This window comes from Diceros bicornis, chromosome 8 (genome assembly GCF_020826845.1).
Source record: "Diceros bicornis minor isolate mBicDic1 chromosome 8, mDicBic1.mat.cur, whole genome shotgun sequence".
Taxonomy (NCBI): Eukaryota; Metazoa; Chordata; class Mammalia; order Perissodactyla; family Rhinocerotidae; genus Diceros; species Diceros bicornis.
In genome coordinates this window covers 59,473,471-59,494,703 of record NC_080747.1, presented here as the reverse complement: position 1 = coordinate 59,494,703, position 21,233 = coordinate 59,473,471, and the positions used below count along the sequence as shown (strand labels likewise).

The window sequence follows — 21,233 nt, the reverse complement described above, 5'->3', positions numbered from 1 at the left end:
GGAACAGGGGTTGAAGAATGCGGAGAGGAAAGAACAGTGACCAGAACGATGCACTATCTGTGCACTCATCAAACTACCAGGAGACTCTTTTCCATAATTAATTCAGTTGCATATAGCTAACAAATGATTTTTCATTAGATAGTAAAGTTGTGTGACTTAAATTGCTAAGAATATTATGGTAGGTTGTGACACAGTAGATTCTCGTGAGTTCATGGAGGAGACCTGGGACACACTGCTCTCCCAGGGACATGACTTGAGGAGCAGAAACTGGAATACAGTAGGTGACAGTGTCTGAGTAGAGGAATGCAAGTGTGTAGTTAAAAATAAAAAAAATCAAGCAGCCTTTACAGTCAAAACAGGCTGGGGCTAGTTATGACTGGGGTTAATTTAAGCAAAGGCCCTGGGAAATATTTTCACAGGTAACAATTTTCATGACTTCCTTAATTACCTTCAGGGGTTCCTTTCTACCTCTTCCGCTAAACTGTACATGTGCTTATGTGAAAAGTCATATATCTATAGTCTAGTCAAGGGTAAGCAAACTACAGCCCTCAGGCTAAACTGGCTCCACTTCCTGTTTATGTAAATAAGGTTGCATTGGCACACAGCCACGCCCATTTATTTACATATTGTCTACGTCTGCTTTCTGGCTACAATGCAGACTTGAGTAGTCATGATAGAGACTGTGTGAACTGCAAAGCCCCAAATATTTACCATCTGCCTGTTCACAGAAAAATTTTGCTGACCCCCAGACTAGCTGATGCACAAAATGAAAACAATCACCTATATACTAGAGTCCATTTATTTATTTTAAAGCCTTTCTACCTTTTGTAAAGCATTCAGAAAACACGTCTCTACCTAAGTAACAACCCCATATCCACACAAATAAACACATTTGCAGAAGGGCCTGTGCCTGCAAATGCCCAAGGGAGTTTTCTTGATGTGTTCTTGCTCTTGAGTATGAATAGTACTTGCTCGAACTAGTTCATCAATAGCATGATAGGAAGATTTCTGTGTGCTTTTCCCTACACTTTTTGCCTAACAGCAATCTTCAACTTAAAGGTTGAAAAACCCAAATATTTTTCCCTTGCCTCTCTATCTTTTTTCAGGATTTCTCCCCAACTTAAAGGAGAATATAGAAACTATCTGAAGAGTATATCATGTTAATTAAATTTGCTAGAATTACTTCTTCAGATAAAAATGCTTATTATATGTAATTACGCATCATCTCTAAAGTTTGGTCAACTTTACCTTTGTATGATTTTTTTAAAGTAGTGATTCTGAAATTTTAGTGTGCATCAGAATCACCTGGAGGGCTTGTTAAAACAAAATCAGTATTTTCCACCCGCAGGGTTTCTGATTCAGTAGATCTGGGGTGGGGTCTGATAATCTGCATTTCAAACAAGTTCCCCCGGGTGCTGCTGATGCTGCTGATGCTGCTGGTTTGGGAACCACTTTAAGAACCACTTTTCTAAGGTGAAAGTTGATTGTCATAAATTGTTTCCCCATCCCCTCCCAATATTTTCGTATGTCTAACTCTTAGTGAGAAGTTAGAACAAAGGATGGTAACAACAATTGGAAAATAACATATGTATGAATAAAATGAAAGAATTTGGGGATATTAAATATCAAGATAAGACTGGAATATTTTAAAAACAACCTTATATGAATAGGCTTAGCAAAAATGTGTGAATAGATGATCAAAATATTTTGGAATCTTATCATCAAGAATTTGTATAAGTCTTTGTGCTTCTATGTTCGTGGAAGGGTTCTAGGTTTGACTGGAGAGCAAAGGAATAGTACCTAGTGGCTTCAGGAGTCTCCACGGAATGAAGATCCCAGAAGTGAAGAGGCTCAGCCAATTGGCAGGCTGTAGATGTCCCAAGTTAGCTATAAAAGACCAACTGCTCTGAGAACCTACAGGCATTTTCTTTGTTTTCTTTTCTGAGATTATAATAGTCAATTATGTGAACCTGTTCTGCCTATTAAACGAGAGAGTGGGCAGGTTTGAAGACTGCCTTTCTAGCTATGGCTATTGGGAGGATAAAGCTTTTTTAGAGAAGATGGAAGACATATTTTGAAAAGAAAGCCAGAATGAAAGAAAGTTCTAAGGAGAAAAATAGTGAACCAAAATCAATGTTAGAAAGTTGGCAAGAGTCAGAATGAAACAAAAAGAAGGAATAAAATAAGAAACTCAGCCATACAGAGTGAATCTGGATCACCCAAAGACGAGGCATCTCACATTTCATGAAATAATAACATGAACTGTAGACATCAGCAGGTTCAAGGAGAAAATTCTGCTCACAGAAATTCTCTCTTCCACGTCAGTGGGGAATGATAACTAAGGCCTGAGATATTCATCTATCAACCAAGAGAATATAATATAGAAGAGAGTTAACATGAATTAGCAGAAATTTGGGCAGATTGAAATGATGGTTTGAAAATAACACATGAAATTTAACAACAAAAAAAGTCAAGTTCTGCTTTTGGATGTGACTTACACAAGTTCATGTGAAAAGACTGTAGGTTTAGGTAGTCTATACTTACAACTTAATGGGTCTACTATCAAAGCTACTTCAATCTTGGGATGCATTTCAGAAGAAAAAACAAGGATCAGATTAAGCAGGGTGATAATCCCAACCTATATGGATCAGGTCATTCTGGGTTACTCTGTTCAGTTTCTTATGATACATTACAGAAGTTTTGAAAATTATGTAAGTAATACACAAACAGGGTATAAGGTCAAACAGAAGAACAGGGTACATTTCCCATTCCCAAAAAGTAACCAGTTTTAATGTTTCCACTTTTAGTTCTCCTAGTGATTATCATCATCACTTTAATAGTTTCTTAAAATATTACCATCACTTAAAGCATATAGGGTACTTACACTAACCAATTTCAACAACCCTATCCACACTCTTTCTCAAATTGTTTTTTAGTTAAGGTATTTTTAGTTCTTCTGTTGGTTATATTTTATTTCTTGGTCCTTCAGCCTCAGTCAGCATCTAATGATTCTCAAAAACATAATTAACATATTTAAACTTCACCTCATTTCTTTGCCAGCTTTCCTTTCTCAAGCTATACCATTACTTCTACATTGTCTAGATTTATTCAAACCTTTGTAAATATAAGGTTTATATGCTTTGTTAATAGGTTGATGCTAAAAACTGGAAACCATTAAATAGTATATTTGGTAGTGTGTGTACTTGGAGTATTATTTACAGCAGTGCTGTGAATGGATTGACCAATAGGTCAATGACTTATCCTGTGTCGCTTAAAAGGTGTCAAGAGTGAGTGAAGTCTCTTTTTTACCTGATATCAACTGCAGAAAGCCATGCCACATTTATTTAGTTTTGCATATTTGGACTATGGTTTCCTAGTACATCCTTCTTTTTTGAGGGTTTCTAATTGCCTTTCTTTTTCCATGTTGACAAATTAAGCACCTATTTTTATCAAACTACTAAAATATTTCAGGTTCTTAATCATATAGTTTTTCTAATAGAATAGTCTATCATCTTAAAGCTATATTTTGAAAAGTCCTCTAACTTAATCTTTCCGTTTGGATCTAATTATGTCTAGGATTGATTCATGGCTGTCCACACAGTGTAATCCTGGGTAAATTTGACTATTTCTAAAATCCCATGTTGTTTTTCTTGGATTCTTCTAAGTTTTGCTGTGCTACATTCTTAAGTTATGCATGTGTATATGCATGTATTTTTTTCAAATGGGCGCCTGGGAGATAAACTTTCTTGGTCCTTGCATTTTTAAATATTATTTTGTCCACATATTTGCACAGTATTTTTGCTGGTATGTCCATAGGGGTCCTTTAGATGTAAATAATAAGATCAAATTCTGGCTAACCTAAGTAAAAATTAGTTTATTTAAAGGATCGTGGTGGCTTCAGGAATCTTTAGAAATTTTGAAAAACGGGCTGGGCAGCAGACAAGAACGAAAGTAGCTCAAATATCAATGACTTTCTGATCTTTTACTGCTGGTACATCTCTTCATGTCACTATTCTGAGCTCCTATATCTGTACTTTGATATATTGGTTAATGTTATACCAATGGCTTTCTTTCCTTTTCCAGAAGTTCATCAACATCTCTTACATCGATGGTAGTTTTTTTTCTTTTTAGCATCTAGAGCGCTTTATGTGCTTTTTTTGTATATTTTTACTGTTATTGCATTGGGATTTTGGAAGGTATAAAAGACAACACATTTTAAAAGGATATTGGCAAATTGTTACGTCCAGAGAGTATCTAGAACAGAAAAGGGGTTGAAAAGCATGTGATAAAAATATTAATAATTTTTTCACAGATTGAGGTATATGCAGAAAGCCATTCTGGTTTAAATCTGATTTGGCCTAAAACTCATTTTTCCCATAGGAGCCTGACTTATGGCCCACCAAACATGCATTGTACATCTGCTTCAAACATTTTCCCAAAGGGGAGAATGCACTCTTTAAAGGTAGGGATGCTTGTCTCCCTCTCTCTGATACTGACATCAGTACTTCTTTGAAGATAAGCTTTTCTTCCCAGAGAACTAAGGTCAAGTTGACCTACTGTGTATGTACTAACCTGCAGCAAAACCTTGTGACTTTGGGGGAAAAAATTGTATTCCCGTCATGCTTCATGTATGTTCTGTGTTCTGAAAGGGTATATAACCATGCTGTAAACCACGCTTCTCTGAAGTGCTTTCTTCCCTGGGGAAGATAACACTTCCGGGTTGTTGCTCACATTAGGCTCAATAAATATCACTCTATCTTTCTTATCTATAGATTGGTTATTGATTATCAGTAGCAACATTTTGTTCCCTGGTTAAGCCCTGAACTACATTTGGTGACTCTGCCTGATTATGTCTCTAGAAATTTCTAGAACAATACTACAGTTTGCCCAGACAGGTCTTTAAACTGTTATTATTTAAAATGTCTCAGTTTTTCCAAGGACACAATTTTTCTACAATTATCTAGGATCTTCAATTCACCCTTCTTCCTCTCACCCCCAATCCCAAATATCTCCAGTCCATCTGGTGTCATGACTCTTGTACTCATCTCTACTCCTGTCCAAGACTCCTAGTTTCCTCAAATAAACATAAATATTAACATATCCTAAACTAAATATAGTCAGTTACACCAATCCATCTAGACTATGATTTTCTCCTAATTCACTCCTGATGGGAATGGAGAAATGATTTTTCTTGCAATGACAATCCTGTATTTCTATTTTTATTTGATTATTTTACTTTAATAAACCCTAAGAGAGCTAAGAGAATAAACAAGGAAACAAGCATACCTCTTCTTGGAAACACTTTTCACTTTTCTCTGCTTGGCAGCACGTCTCCACCAGGTGAGTGAAATCCACAATAATTGATTGGAACTGCATCTGTGTTGCATATAGCTTCTGCTTCACAAGGTTGCTGAGGATCCTGAATCAGAAATGAGTAGAAAAAATACAAGTGTTCCCTGAATTGCATTTGTAACTGTGATTTCAAACTCCTTGGAAATGGTATAGTCTGGGCATATATAACAAACCAGTGAGGTGAGCCACCCTCCCAGAAGGCCTGAGGATTGGGAGTTGAGAGAAATCCTGAGACAAGAAGTCAGGCTCAGAGATTTCCAACCAGTTGGAAAGGCTTGGTCAGTGGAAGACAGGAGTAATTTTGTGGTTCCCCAGCTGGGCCTCCATTAGACTCACAGCTGAATCATGCAGGATCAGGGTAACTCTTTGAAGAAGTGCTGTAAGAATACTTTTATTAAAGTCCTGCAAACCATTAAGACACAAGCAGGGCTGCCCTGGAACCTTCTGAAAGTGTATAATCCTGGGGGGTGGGAAAGATATTATTTTCTTCTTACAACAAAACAGAAAGCAGGTTTGTCATTTCAAGGGATTCAGTCTGCAGCTGAGAAGAAGACAGCAGTACCTTGAGGGCACAGTTGTTCCCAGTGGCACAGGAGTGGTGCCATGGAGAGTGGCCTGGAGAATTCCTGGAGAGGTGAAGGGAGTTGCATAAACTCTTCCCTAAGGATTCTGGGGATAATTGCTGGAAGTGAAATTTTGTATAGGCAGGTAATAGCAAGAGTGTGCAAAACTTACATTATTAAGTGTTAGAAGACTGATGGTGGACAGAGGGCAATTGTGGGAGTGTGTGCTTGTATACATACGTGACATTACATATTCCTATAATACACATATGTTTATAATGTGTATCTCTGCTGTGTTGGAATAAAAGTGTTATGATTTTCTTCTCCTATATTTTCTAAATTTTCTGCGATGATTATGTATTACTTTAATAGTAAAATAAATCAATATTTTAAAAAGAAAGAGAATATATAAGCATTATTTTTTCTATCTGACTGTTCTACACATACCCAATCTTCTAACTTAGACCTAAACTAGACCCCACTTGAAAGAAAACACTGTGCTTGTTTGTGTCTCTATATCATTTGTCTGTATGTTAGATCTATAGTCAAGTCAATTTATATTATCTTTGAATAATAATTATCAGTTTTTAATAAATTAATTATTCAAAGTGAGAAATGTAGTCTATGTCCCACTGGAGTTTGGTGGATTTTGTCTCAGAATAAATTCTGACAGAAACGATATTGCTCGTAATGCTGCAATTCACTGACCCACCCATAAAAGCACAGGACAGCCCAAGTCTCAGCTCTAACCATCATGGGTACCTGTTGATTACCCTATTTCCAAACGCCCATTTGGGACTTCTATGGTCTGGCTTAGGATATTCGGCACCACAAGAGGCCAAAGCTGGTGTAGGAAGGGGCAGAGTTTACTGCTACTTCATGAAAAATCTGGACTTCTCTTTTCTTCTAATATCATGAAAAGGGTACAAACTTTGAAGTAAACCTACTTTGGTTCAAGTTAGGTCCTCAACTCACTAGCTTGTGTGATGGTGCATGAGATGCTTAACCTCTCTGACTCTCATCTTATAAAAAGAAAATTTGAGCATCTACATTGCAAGATTTTTGTGAGAACCAAAAATAATATATTAAAGGACTGAGTACAGTACCTGGCACACTGAAGGCACTCAATAAATGGCGGCAAAGATAATAACAGCACTGAATAGTAACAACCATAATAGCACAACTTGCTTTCCTTTCAAATTATTGGTTGCTTCCAACCATGATCTCCCTCCTCCCTGACTCCCACAATAAATGGTGCATTGTCACAGCTTTTCTCCTATTTATTCGTGTATTCATTCAGCAAATAATTGATGAGCATCTTCACAATTTCCCTGAAGATCTGAGTTGTGGATTCAACAATTACAGGGCAACTTTATGAGGGAGGTGGGAAGGTTGCCTCATATATATCTGCCTTCTCTTTTCTCACTTACATGCTGTCAGATTCCAAGTGCTTTCATGGCTTGGCCCCTCCCAATCTCTCTAGTTTCATCCCCAAAGTTTCTCTTTCTTGTCTCACCCTATCCCTCAGTCACACTGAACCACTTCTGCTTTCTTTTCTCTCTTGCTGGGTCATCTGGTTTCTGAATGCACTTCCCCAGAGGGACCAGTAGAGGGAAACCGAGCATAACTGCTGAGTTTGTGGACGATTAGCCAGGAGCTGCTTATTTAAACAAGGAGAAATGCTCCCATTGTACTGGGACAGGCAAGAAAAAAAAGTTTCCCATTATGAGAAAGCAGAAGGTCAGGGAATGAGATTAAGAGCAGGGGTATCAGGATGTCATGTCATCTCTCCTTGGCACTCTAGATATAAAGGCTGCCATTTCTACAACGGGGGTCTCTGTGCCACTGGGAAGCTGGGCCCCCTCCACCAATGTCACATATTTGTGATCTGCTTGCAATTGACTCACCTGTCCTGCCCACTTCCTCCCCCCCTTCTCTCTACCTACCAAGCTGACTGCTTTCATTTAAAAATATTTGCCCTAGGAGGCTGGCCCCCTTGGTGTAGTGGTTAAGCGCACGCACTCCGCTGCTGGTGGCCCGGGTTCTGATCCCGGACACACACCGACACACCGCTTGTCAGGCCATGCTGTGGCGGCGTCCCATATAAAGTGGAGGAAGTTGGTCATGGATGTTAGCTCAGGGCCAGTCTTCCTCAGTAAAAAAAGAGGAGGATTGGCATGGATGTTAGCTCAGGGCTGGTCTTCCTCACACACACATACAAAATATTTCCCCTAATTCTTCCTATTCTTTTAGTTTTAAATTTTTTAATTTACCTTTTTAAATTTTAAATCCTATTTTTAATCCTCAATACCATCAACTTGTTTTCAGTTCTTTATTTCTATGGTATTATTTTATTTTCATTAAATTTGTCCACCATTTCATTTAAAGCACATTCTAGTCTATGTATATTATCTTAAGTCTTATATTAACATTTCAACTCAATATTTTTCTTAATTGGATTTTAAATTCTTTTACTTTGAACTTCTATTTCGTTTTTATTTTCTCTATCTTATTTCATGACCTCAACTTCTACCTTCTCTTTACTATCCCGCTGAATTTTTTCTTTCCCCTCTGGGAGCCCCTTCACTTGTTTTTTCTTCTCTTGTGTGTGGATTTATGCTGTGATGGTCCCCCAGAATTATACAGGGGTGAAAGTCATGAAGACAGCCCTTGTCATTATCCCAAGAAGTTGGAGGGTTTTTTCCAGCCTGGTCTTTGACTCCTAATATGGATTCTCCCAGGATATTCCACAAATTTCTACATTAACTGTCTCTATGCTGCTGTTTTCTCGATACAGAGAACACAGTGAATTCACTAGAACAGGGATGTCTCCTAATATTTCACACTTTTTATTATTTAGCCTTCATATGAAGAGCTCCATGTTTTAAAAATTACTACCGGTAGGTATTATAGTCTCGTTTGAGGCACACTAACAGCTGCATGTTGGTAGTTAAGTGTGTGTGCTTTGAGCCAGATAGCTTGGGGGCAAATTCCAGCTCAACAACCTATTTACCTATCGCATGATCTCATACCAGCTCTTCTTGTCTTCTCAGTCTTAGTTTCCTCACAACTAAAATGGGATAATATTATTATCTACCTCATACATTTGTGGTAAGGATTTGGTGAGATGACATACAGAAAGTGGTGCCTATCTATGCCCAGAGAAATTCCTCAAGAGAAAACAAAGTCTGCACTCTGGAAGTAAAATAGACTTTCTCCTTATGTTCTCCCATCAAGCCTGAGCTAGAAAGAATGGCTAACTGAATGTTACAATGGTCTTTGGGTGTTTATGGGACAATTTTAAAGTCTAGTTTGTGATCAGCTCACCTTGGGAACTGAAGAAAGGACTTCAAGGGTCAGTTAGCTTATGAATTGCAAGTACTGGGATAAAACAGAACAAGTAACAACCTTGTGCTCGCTGACCATGAGAATGTGTTTATTCCCAAAGGCAACAAAAACTTTGCGTCACTTGGCAAGATGATATTGTTGGACTAATAATATTTAGACCCTGCAAGAGCAAGACTTAGGGTAAATAAATTAATTAGCAATAAACTACCACTTCCAATGATCTTGGGGGAGGAGGAACAATGAGAACCACGGTGTGCTTTCTCCTGAGGACAGGACGTGAAGAGGATGGGAAGAGGGTGGGAAGGGGGGTGAGCATTATAAGGGACCTGCCCCACTGTCAGGGGTTGGAGTGTTTTCAATGCATCCTGCTGATTCAGAGAAACTGGAATTTCACTCTTTGGCTTCTCCTAGAACAGTCACCTTGGTGGACTACACCTGGGGCCTCTAACAACACATCCATCACCAGAGGAATTCATTCCAAGGGAGAATGCCTGGGCCATGGGAACGTCTTGACTCTAGGCTCAAGAATGGGGTGAAAGGTAAAGAGATGGATGATTGATGCCACTAAGAAAGACATTTCTTTGTCCGCAGCAGCAAACAGATAGCCTCTTTTCTAATTCCTGATAATAAGTGTCCCATTCAGTCTATGCAAGTGAGATAGGGAGAATTGGGGGGAATACCACCCACTTGTGAGATCTTAATCACCTTATGCTCTCAGAAGCCAAGGGCAAGACTAGCTGTCCTAACGTTGTGTGTGCTGCATGTGCTACTTCCAAGACCAGCCCCGTCATGCCTCAGTCGCTTCAGTCACAATCAGAAATCCAAGTCTCCCAGATCATATGTCATCATAGTGATGTTTCTACATCCCTCATCCCACCCATCACCTGCTCTCCTTGCACTCTGTAACTCATCCTCTGTCTCCTTTGTGACTTGAGGCTTTCTCATCAACATCTACAGCCTCTTCTCTGAATTTTTCTTTCTCTGTATGAAGCATGAGGTTCCCCAGACGACACAGCATCCCCCAAGACCTCTCAAGAGAAAGCTATTTGTGCTTGAACACCACTTATGTTAGCATCTAGTTCCCTTTTACTGCTTCTAACCTATCTCTCCTTCATCCTCTTATAAAAGCCATAGCTCCTTCAAAGTACCTGTCATCAAACTCTAACATCCCCATCCCTATTTATTTCCGCCTGGTCATGTCCCCTCATTTTTGATAATTTCAGACCCAGTTAATTGCCTCACTTTCCACCATTATCTTGACATATATCATTTTCTGTAGTTTCAACAACTACATTAATGATCTACATAATGATCCAATGTGGCAGATTGATTTAAAAAATGGACTCAATTGTCCACCTTTCTCTGTATCCATGTCATTTACAATGTGATTTTCCAATGCTTCCTATCAAGAAGTGAAGTCTATCTCCACACCCCTTTAATCGAGGCCAGACTTATGACCTACGTTACAGCAGAACTGGCATCACATGGTTCCAAATCTGGGCCTCACGAGGTCTCCACACTTCCCCTTTCTCCCATCTATCATGTGAAGAAGGCTGAGTTAGCCTGCTGGAGGACAGGAGACCACATGCAGCAGGGACAAGCCCTCCTAGCTGAGGCCAGCCTAGGCCAGCCAGCTCCCAGCTGACTTAGCAGCTGACCACAGACTCTTGAAGAAGCCCAACTGAGAAAGGCTGAGGCTGGCCCAGGTCAATAGACACATCCAATCAACCCACAGACACTTGAGCAATAATAACCGATGCTGTGTTAAGTCACTACATTTTGGTGGGATTTGTTATGAAGCAAAAAGTAACTGATATATTATATAAGGGAAAGATGAGGGAAAAAATATTTGACAGTGGGCTGCAGTGGCAGGAGAGTAAGAGGGTAGACAATATAGTAGAATGAATAAATATTCCAATAGATACTGTGAAAGCAGGAGTAAAAAAGAGCACTGGATTAAATTCTATTGCTGACTGGATCCAGAAACCCTTTTTGCCTAGAACACACATTGGGAAATCCTGGTCAAATATAAAGAGACTGTATTCTATCGGAAACATTTCTGATCAATTAGTTTCAGTATCAGTAACAGCAACCAAATCAGAATACCACTTTGTAAAGTAATAACTTAGATTCATAAAATTTTCTAATTTATAATTGTTTTCATATACTATATATGTACATATCAGGTAGGTAGATATAGATATAAATATTACATAAGGCTGATGACTTGGTCACAGGGTAAATGTGGGGAAATGTAAGTCCCTTTGACTTGCAAATCCTCAAAGCTTGGTTTCTGAAGGCACATGGGTCATCGCAGCAGTGACCCACACCAGCACTGAAGGCTATACCAACCCTACCTCATCCTTAGTTGACAGTCAAATAATAGGGATCTCTCCCTAGCAATGCAGAATATCTGTAAAGTATTTCTCTCTGTAGCTTTGGAAGTAGAAATTTGTTTGGAAGTTACAAGCAAACAGAGTTCTACTTAACAGGAAAAGATGAGCTTTTTAATTAAGCATATCTAAAGATAAAATAGGCTGCTTAGGCAAATGGTCTTCTCCTCACTGGAGATACTTGTGGAGGAACAGCACAATGTGTTTTAGAAGGATTTCCTAAACTCGAGGTGGGAAAGATTGATTAATATCTAAGCTTTCTTCCATGTTCAGTATTCTTTGATATTATATTTTCATAGAAAAGACATATATGGCATTTAAATATTTATTTTTAGAATTGTGAGTGTCTAGTGATATCTTGTTTTCCTATATTCTGAGAAGTTACTATAAAGTCTTATGTGATGCAAGAAACTACATTACAGGGGGTGGATGAGCAGGAGGAGAAGAAAATCAAAAATTCAAGGAGTTGAATTCACAGGCATTACATTATCACTCGGCTAGCACCCATTACTAATCACCCCAAAACCGTTCTTCCAAACAGATAAAACAGGCATTCCTAGCAACAGTAGGAGTGGTAGTAAAAGTAATGACATACTATGAGGTGACACACATCATTCTAATGGAATGTTCCAAAGCACTTTCCCAGCATACTGGTCCTGCAGAATCTTAGTAGGTTCTGTGGTCCAGATGATTCTGGGTTAAAACAAGCTAAACAGGTTACTTTATTACAGCACTTCTCTGACTTCCTCTGTTAATGGAAGTTGTGAATTTCTTTTTCTTTTTTTAAATTATTTTCTATTGAAATATAATCGCCATACACATTATATCAGTTTCAGGTGTACAATATAATGATGCGATATATGTACATAATATGAAACGATTACCACAATAAGTCTAGTTATTTCACTCTAGTCTAGTGAATTTCTAAGAGGAGAAAGGAAATACAGTATTTCTAAACTTATTTGATCATGGAACCCTGTTTGTATGAGACATCTTATAAAACTTATGTTCCAAAATTCACATTTTAGGAAAAATACATTAACATACTGTTAATATTTTATGATCAGTATACTTCAATCTTATTAACTGATCAAATTGAGGTAGCAACTTTGATAACCAATAGTTGCAAAAACTGCAGAATATCCTCAATTCTACTTGACCTCCAACATAACATTACCTGCTCCATTCATTACACAATACTTATATCTGCATCCAGTTTACAGTTCTTTATACCTAGTACTGTATTGGCGGTAAAGAACAAAGTAGACAAAGATCCTTACTTTTGCTTTTCAGTTTGGAATTCCGCCTCCTGAGCTTTGCACAAGTCTCCTTTAAGGCTGATGACTTGGTCACAGGATAAAGGTGGAGAAATGTAAGTTCCATCAACTTGCAGATCATCAAAGCACGGCTTCCTGAAGGCATACGAATCATCACAGCAACGGCCCACACCAACATTGATAGGCTCGGCCTCATGTCTTCTGCATAAAGCTCCAAGAATCAGCTTTGCCTTTTCCAGAAGAGAATTAAAATAAGAGCCCTAAGGTTTTTGATTGTTATATTTTTATTTTTGTAATTTTTTTTACCCATAGAAGTATTCTCAAATTCTAGTTTCTGCTAGTTCAGCCTGGATTTCACTATTTGGGAAAAAGCAAGAATGTCAGCTATAGCCTTGTTCCCAGCCTTGTCCTTCCTCTTCCTGTCATCCTCAAGTTGAGTTTGCTTAGACCCCACCTCCAGATTCCTCCCCAGTCCAGTTTATAGACCAGTGTTGACCTGAGGCAGGAGTTTCTTATGCTCCATCAAATTAAAATCAAGTCAACAGTACAGCTAATTTGACTCAGATATAAGACTGATAATTAGCGGTCTTACTTAAGCTCAAATCCAATTTGTTTCTGTTTTTTACAACTAGACATCTGTAACTACCACAGAACTTGGCGTATGGTAGATGCTCTATGAATATTTGTTGAATGAATAAATGAATGATCAAAGAAATTCTTGGATACTGTTTCATTTAATTTACTTGTCCCGTTCTAGAACCGTCACATTAACTTGCTTCCAGTGCGGTATCTTATACTTATCCTGATGCTATCTGCAAGCCTGCCTTTAAGCCCCTCTGAGTATAATGACCACCCAAATTCCCTGTCACTTATGTATGTGGGGATGAAGTAATTGAGGGCCAGTAAGCATCAACATTTACCACATGTTTATCTATTTTGGAAGTAACCAAAGAAATCACCTAAAAATAAGGCTTTAGGAATACATGTCTAATCAAAACAGTTCTCCAAAGGAGGCATGACTAGAGAATAAAAATTGACAATAAAATAAAAGGAAGGCAGCGCTAGATAATAAAAGTTTTTAAATCTGCAACCAAAACAATTGTATTTTATCAGAAGAAAGACCAGTTCAGCATAAAGGAGACCCTCTACCAATAGGGCAAAGAAAGCTGTCACCAAACAAGAATTCAATAGTGTTAAAATAATACCACTTAAGAGAGACCTAGAGATTAGATCTCGGAGACTTAGCATTTAGGTCCCTGGAAGGATGTTCTGCATTGTGAGAAAGGAATAATTTAGCATGCGTCACTATGGCCTGGAAGAAATTTCCCTCAAGACCATTCTTGCCCTACCTCCGATTCCATTTGCACTAATACTCATATCCATATTCAACTTCCCAAATATTTTGATTCAGAAAAAAGTATAGCCTAGTTATTAGACTCAATTATTTCTGCCTTTGGAAAGACATTGTTCATTGTAATGAACACACTGGTGTTCCATCTAATAAATTTAACACTTTTGAGTTTGATTAGGATGTTAGTCTAAAATGAGCATTATCTTTGAAGTTGCTGACAAAATCACTTTCGTTGACTTGAAAACCCAAGGAACAGACCCTGAGATGTGATCCAGACAAAGGTCTAGTGAATCTGACATCTCCAGATTCAGAGATGAGACAGTTTTACCACGGCTGCTAATCAAAGACAATTGACATGAGCTGAGCTGAAAGAATTTCTCCAGAGAACAGAATTGTTAGGCTCCATTGACAGTTCACGGATGTGTCCACCAACACGAGACTGATTGTGGGGGTTAGAGATTATAACTTCAAGAATAGGCTAACATGAAGTCACAGACGCGCTTACCGAGTCCTCTATGCAGACAAACTGTTGCTCATCACTCAGTGGGCAACATTTGGTGGCAGCAGCTGCCATGTTCTTTGTGAACATAATCAGCTCTTGAGCAGATAGTTGTGGCGCTTTCTTGGTATAAAGGACTATGAGCCTGAAAGAATAATTTCCTCTTACTCCTGGAAATGGCTATGAGCCCCAAATAAAGAATTGTACAGTTTCCCTCAATATCTGATGGTGTTTCTGATTTAGGATGAACAAGGGGTTAAATTGGGTTTAATTCTATCCTTTTAGTCCTTGTTCCAATAGCCCAATGGCTTATTTAGTATACTTGGAATTCTCTTCCCACCTCACACATTGCTCCACTCTGATCCATCTTTTTTCTCCTTATCGAGGATACTATGTTAGCTAGTTTGGATGGCTGCAAAATCAGACTTAGGGTAAACAGCTTTTGAAATAAATATATGCACAGGCCATTAAAGCTTTTATTGGTTGCCTGCAATATGTTAAAAGAGGGGCTACAGAACGATCAGCAAACAGCCCCTACTCCCATGGGGCTCACACTCTAGTGGGAGAGATAGACAAGTACACCCAATGTAGTGCAAGGAGTACGGAGTGCAGCAGATGCACATAGAACGGCCTCTAATCCCATCCCAGGGAGTCAGGCAGGCCTCTGGGGGGAAATCTCAGCTCATGTGAGCTGAGATCTGACAATAACTAAAAATGAACCCATGAGAGGGAATGGAAGTAGGAGGGGAGCATTTGAAAGTCAGTGGATGTGATTTTGTTTTCTTGATTGGGGGGATTGGGGATTGGAGGAAGGGAGGGAAGAAAGCTTAGTTACAGAATCAGATTTACATTGTTTTTAAGATAATTATGGTTGCTGTATAAAGAATGGGTTGGAGGTGGGCAAAAGGCAAAGCTAGAGAAGAAACAGTTCGAAAGCCATTCCAGTAATCCAAGTGAGAGACACTGAACTAGGAGAGTCGTGGTGGGAATTGAGGGATAGAGGTTTTAAGGAGAAAGACTCTACAGAACTGGATTTAAGGATAACAAAAAATCAGAATTAATCATTGCACTTATATTTTAATGGAGTTGTGGGAAGAATTTAGCTATAACAGCCAATTGAACAGTCAACCTAATCCAGTGGTTCTCACAATGAGACCCCTGGACCAGCAGTATCAGCATCCCTGGTAACTTTAGAAATTCAGATTCGCAAGCCACATCCCAGATTTACTGAATCAGAAAATCTAGTGATGGGTTGTGTTTTAACAAGTCCTCTAGGTCATTTTGATGCACTCTGAAGCTCGAGAACCACAGACCTAATCTTAAACTAGATATTAGAAACTAAACACAACATAAAAGAAAAGTAATAAGCCAAATATTCTCTCTGAAACAAAAATAATTTTTCTGGATGCATTATTCTGGATGCTTCATTTAAGCTCAATAATATAGGACACTATAACCAACTTTACTTTTCCTCAATATGCTGCTTCTAAATAGACTATTACAGTAAGATCTTAACGAAAAATTGGCTTTTGTTTTTGGACATACTAATCTGTGAAATACAATAGGATTTACCAGGCTTTCTGCACACAAGGAGTTGTGTATGTTCCCTCTGGCAAATGACTAAGGTATCCGTTTATCTCTACTCTCAATGGTGAAAATACTATATTTGCTATATAGATCTGACTTGAAACTGACAAAGTGACTCTAGATTAGATCTTTGTTGCAGCCTTGACTCAAAATTGCAGGCAAAGCCCCAAACTATGTTCAGGTGTGAGAGAGAGAGGGCCCCAATGAGATTGCAGGAGGGCAGCCAGGGCATGACTCTCTAACCTCTGGGCATTGACTGGAATCTGGAAAGTGGCCTTGAAAACAGTGTAAAAGCACCCAAGGTTATGTGGACATCTATCTTATCAAGACAGAGATAGCTAGGTTAACTCTGAACGAATTTTTTCCTTGGCCTCTGAGATTTTAAGGTTAAGTGTGGACTCCTAGCAACTCTCAGCATTAACAAAAACTCACTAACAAGCATAAATCTGGACAATATCTTAGAAGTATACCTGTCCTGGAAGTTACTATCTCCTAATTTCTCACGTAAATCACAGTGATTTTTTACACGCTCATGGCTTTCACGAACCACTCTTTGGAACATCTCTTCCTGAAAAATAAAGATAATCAGTGTTTATCTATTGTTGCAACAATATATCTTGAGGCAAGATTGCAAAACCATCTTCTGTAATAGTTTAATGTAACTGTTTTCCTAAACCCAGGGCTTTATTTACTTAGTGAATTTCCAAATCTCGAAAAACATGTTTTGCTAAAACAGGAATGGCCATGTACTTTGTGGAGAAAGAAATGGGACAGCAAAACTGATACTCAGTTTCCTGTGACATAACTCATTTGTGGACTTAAACAGCATATTTTACAAGCAGAAGGCAAATCATTCATCAAGCCAGAAAGAGATCCTTAAAGGCAGTTTGTAGATCTAAATTTGATTGGTCACAGTGTGTGTGCAAGTTGGTTATTTTTAATAATATAGCCTTTTTACATAAACAGCACAGATATAGAGATATAGATATAGGTATAGAAACATAGATATGTCTTAAGAAGTTATGGTTTAATAAAAACATGAACAAGCCTTGAATACAGAAAAGCACTCCACAAATACACATTGAAGTGAACCAAATGGAATTTTCAGAGCTAAACTCACATCCAAAGAGTTCTTGAACTGTGCAAACAAAATTCCAGTGGGAAGATACAAGTGACCTTGCAGGCTTAGCTCTTTGGTAGGAGCACTGATTATCATCTTAACTAATCAGACCCAGTCCACCTGATCCTAATAAGCAGTGTGTGTTACAGTGAAAATTTTACCAGATTTGCAAACTGTTTGCCTGGATTTAACCTTTAGCCCTGTCCTTACTGCCTGTGTGAGGTTGAGCAGGTCACTTGAACCTTCTGAAACTCAATTACTCTCATCTATAAAATGTAGTTAGTACTTCTGGCATTATCTGTCTTACCAGGCTGTCACGAGGATCAAATACGACACTGGTTGTAAAGGCGCTTTGTAAACTCTAAACATCCATGCCCCTGTAAGTTACTATTATCGTAATGATTATTGTGGAAGTCTACTGGTGATGCTATGTATAATAGAGTGCTAACCTACAGAAGACTAAATCACCTTCATTTATCCTCTCTGGGGACAGAAAGATGCTAAGCCCAGACAGGACAAAGATGCCTTCAACTTCACCTGCCCCCCCTCTGTAAATATGTAAGTCATTGATCAGAATAACAAAAGCCAGAACCCCCCTGGCTCCTGGTAACCCACGGATAACTGATCACTTGGTCAGAGATTTGTAAAGCCACCTGCTTGTTTCATGTCAAATGCATAGCTGTTGCCTGTGAACAATATGATTTCTGGCCTGAAATAGGGACAGTTTCCAGGCCTGCTTGGTGGAAATAGTCAATCTTCCCTTATCCCAATAGGCTATGCTTTCATGCTACCTGCTACTGTGCCAAGCAAACATTCACCCTAAAGAGGAGATGGCACAGAAAAGGTTTCATGAAGCACAGAATCTGTAAGACAGTGACTCGCCCAGACAGTTGCTACTGGATGATGATGTGGTCTTTGGTTTAGATGGGAATCATATTTCTTGTGTAGCATAATCATCTTACAAAAGTATGACATTACTAATAGCACTGAAATTTTTCTTATGTTTGTAATCACTACGGGTAACAGGTTAAAAAAAGGAATTTACCCCATGGCTATAGCATTCCAGAGGATTTTCTAATATACAGCATTTTCCCAGTAAGTTTTGATATACTGTACCCACTCTTAAAATCACTGGAACTGCCAACTCTGGATGTCTTCTTGAATATTCATAAAGAAACCTGTATCCATAGGAAATGTATTAGAAAGTAAACAGTAAAATTCAGAGGCCATGAGTTTTCTTTCAAAAGCCAATTACGACTATGAAATATATTCAATATTCTAACTGACCCGAAGCCGTTTGGAAACCTTGGGAGGCTCGCAGAAAGGTTTTATTGACTACAATTTGAGATAAAGAAACCAAATCAATAAAATTATATGATTTTTCAAAAGTCATACTGTAGTGAGTGGCAGATCCAGACTTGAGTCTAAAACATCCTGATTAGCTGATAGTTCCTAGCTTGGGGACTCTACTTACTTTTGCTAGAAATTAATTTCAAGTGTTTGGGTGAGAATACATTTTTGCAATGATCTTTGAGGCTAACTTTTATAAGTATTACAACTTTTTTGAAAGGAAGTGCTGGCTAGGTATTAAATCACCATCTTGCCCTCTTTTCCACATAAGCCTTCAAGCATGAGTAGTCCATGCATAATCTACACATTCTTTTGGGTTACAAGAAAGAGAAATGTAGACTCTAGAATATTTTTAAAGGAATCATAGAATCACAGGAGGGACCTTTGAAGTGACCTTATCCAACCACCTCAATGTACAGTTGGAACCCAAAAGCGTGGGGAAATTAAGTGGCTTGACCTGCATTCAAAAGCTCATGCATGACCAAGCTAGACTGGAACTCAGGTCTCCCAACTCGTAGTCTAATGTGATTTCCCCTAGGAAGTTGTGCCTATCGACTTTTTCAGTACCAAATGCAAGTTTAGGAATAAGTGGGTTCAGGTAGCGACATTTACTTTTATAAGCCAGTATTAAACATGATTTCAGAAATACAGCTACAGTCGCTCTACAAAGAATTTTGAAGAAAACTCAAACTCTTATGTCTTGTTGGAGTTTATTTGCTCCAAATAATGCTTCACAAAGTGACTGTGGAAATATTTCAATCACACAGCAATACTGTCTTAATATTATATATTGAAGTCAGTCTGCCTTATGCACAGTACAAATTAATATGTACTTCTGAATGGACACCAGAGACGTTAATACTCCACCTCTCTATTCTTTAAATGTCACACCATGGCTTTGGTAGTGGGTATTAAATTAATTAGAATAGAAGAACTGACCAGGTATACCAATCTGAAACTCTTACTTAGAGATGACTCTAAGTCCCTTAGAGAAAAGCTTGCAAACACTTGACCTTCACTGTGTTTTAAAAAATTTCTGTGTTAGTTGTCAACATTTAAAAATCAAGAGACTTCCAGGTTCTCTCAAAATGCAGTAGACCCAACCACCCAAAGCCTGCATTCCTATATGGCAACAAGCAGCTGGAGCCAAATAGTAGCTGCCGACTTCGGACTCCACAAAGAAACTCCTCTTGGACATAGTTCTTATTTAACCACTCACTTACATCATTGGCTAGCCTCTGTCGTCATTTGACTTTGCAACCTCTCCCAAAGAATCCATAAATACAATACCCCTTCATTAAGATTTTACTAAAAGCTATATTACTCTTGTAGGAATTCATCTTGCTTGTCAGTGAATTGTTCACACACAAATTGGTCTTCTGTGAACCTGCTGAGTGGCAGGGATGAAAGATCAGGTTTGTCATCATTTTCTGAGTTGATAATGCATTCTCCTTGGAATGGCATTGGCAGTTCACAGCATGGAGTGATCTTGCTGGATAGCACAGCCTGTTTAGAGCAGGTATAGTTCATGAGCTGGCTCTATAAAACGTAAAAGGGAGCAGTTATTTTTGATGACTTCAGTCTGAACTTATTTATTTTTATTGTTATCAGCAGAAAACCAGAGAAAAACTTGGCATCTTCTATTGCTTTATCCTTGGCAAACTGAGAGACCAAAAAAGTCATTTATGATAACTCATTGTAGTAAGGAAAGCTTCTCTATTCGACCTTATTCAAGTATCACAAGCTCTTTTAACATCTCTTAAAGAACTTAAGAGGAGACAGACTGTATTATTGTTTCCATGTTTAGCCCAACAAAATACAAATGAAGAGTTTTATTGTTTTGCTATTGTTGTATTGTTTTAGGATCCCAGTTTAGGAAACATTATGTCTCTGTCACTTACTATACACATTAGTATTATATTACAGCAGTATTACTCTTACACTTACATATATACTTAAACATACACACAAATGTTATGTGTGTATGTGTATGAATAAGCTAGTCTCTACACTTAAGGAACTCATAATTTAGTTGGACAGTCAAATAATTAAACAACAATAAAAATGCATTATAATAGAAGTTATAAGGGAAGTGCACATATACTTTGGAAGAAAAAAGAGAGATTGGCAATCCAAACTAGATAGAGCACAGAGCGAAGATCTTTAATGACTTGAATCTTGAAGGACAAATACAAGTTAATTGGAAACAAATGAGGAGGAAGAGCATGCTAGAATTATTCATCTTTATATATAAAGAATCTTAGAGGTGAAAGGGTATGACATATTTGGAAAATGATATATAGGATATTTGAAGGTTATTGGGAAAATTTAGTTGAGAATTAATAAGACGAATGAAATGAATGATTGCACACACTTAAGAACACTTAAGAGCT

General features: G+C 38.2%; 1 protein-coding gene across 1 annotated transcript in view; it reads right to left on the bottom strand.

Annotated features, from left to right (window-relative positions):
• LOC131409263 (alpha-fetoprotein-like) overlaps window positions 1–21,233 on the bottom strand; it is a 41,402-nt gene that overhangs the window by 1,916 nt on the left and 18,253 nt on the right. The window contains exons 8-13 of the mRNA XM_058546347.1: window positions 20,165–20,379; window positions 18,536–18,668; window positions 16,841–16,938; window positions 14,790–14,928; window positions 12,937–13,163; window positions 5,287–5,419 (exon numbers count right to left, since the gene is read on the bottom strand). Coding sequence (XP_058402330.1) covers window positions 5,287–5,419; window positions 12,937–13,163; window positions 14,790–14,928; window positions 16,841–16,938; window positions 18,536–18,668; window positions 20,165–20,379 — 945 coding nt within the window. The remainder of the gene's footprint in view (window positions 1–5,286; window positions 5,420–12,936; window positions 13,164–14,789; window positions 14,929–16,840; window positions 16,939–18,535; window positions 18,669–20,164; window positions 20,380–21,233) is intronic.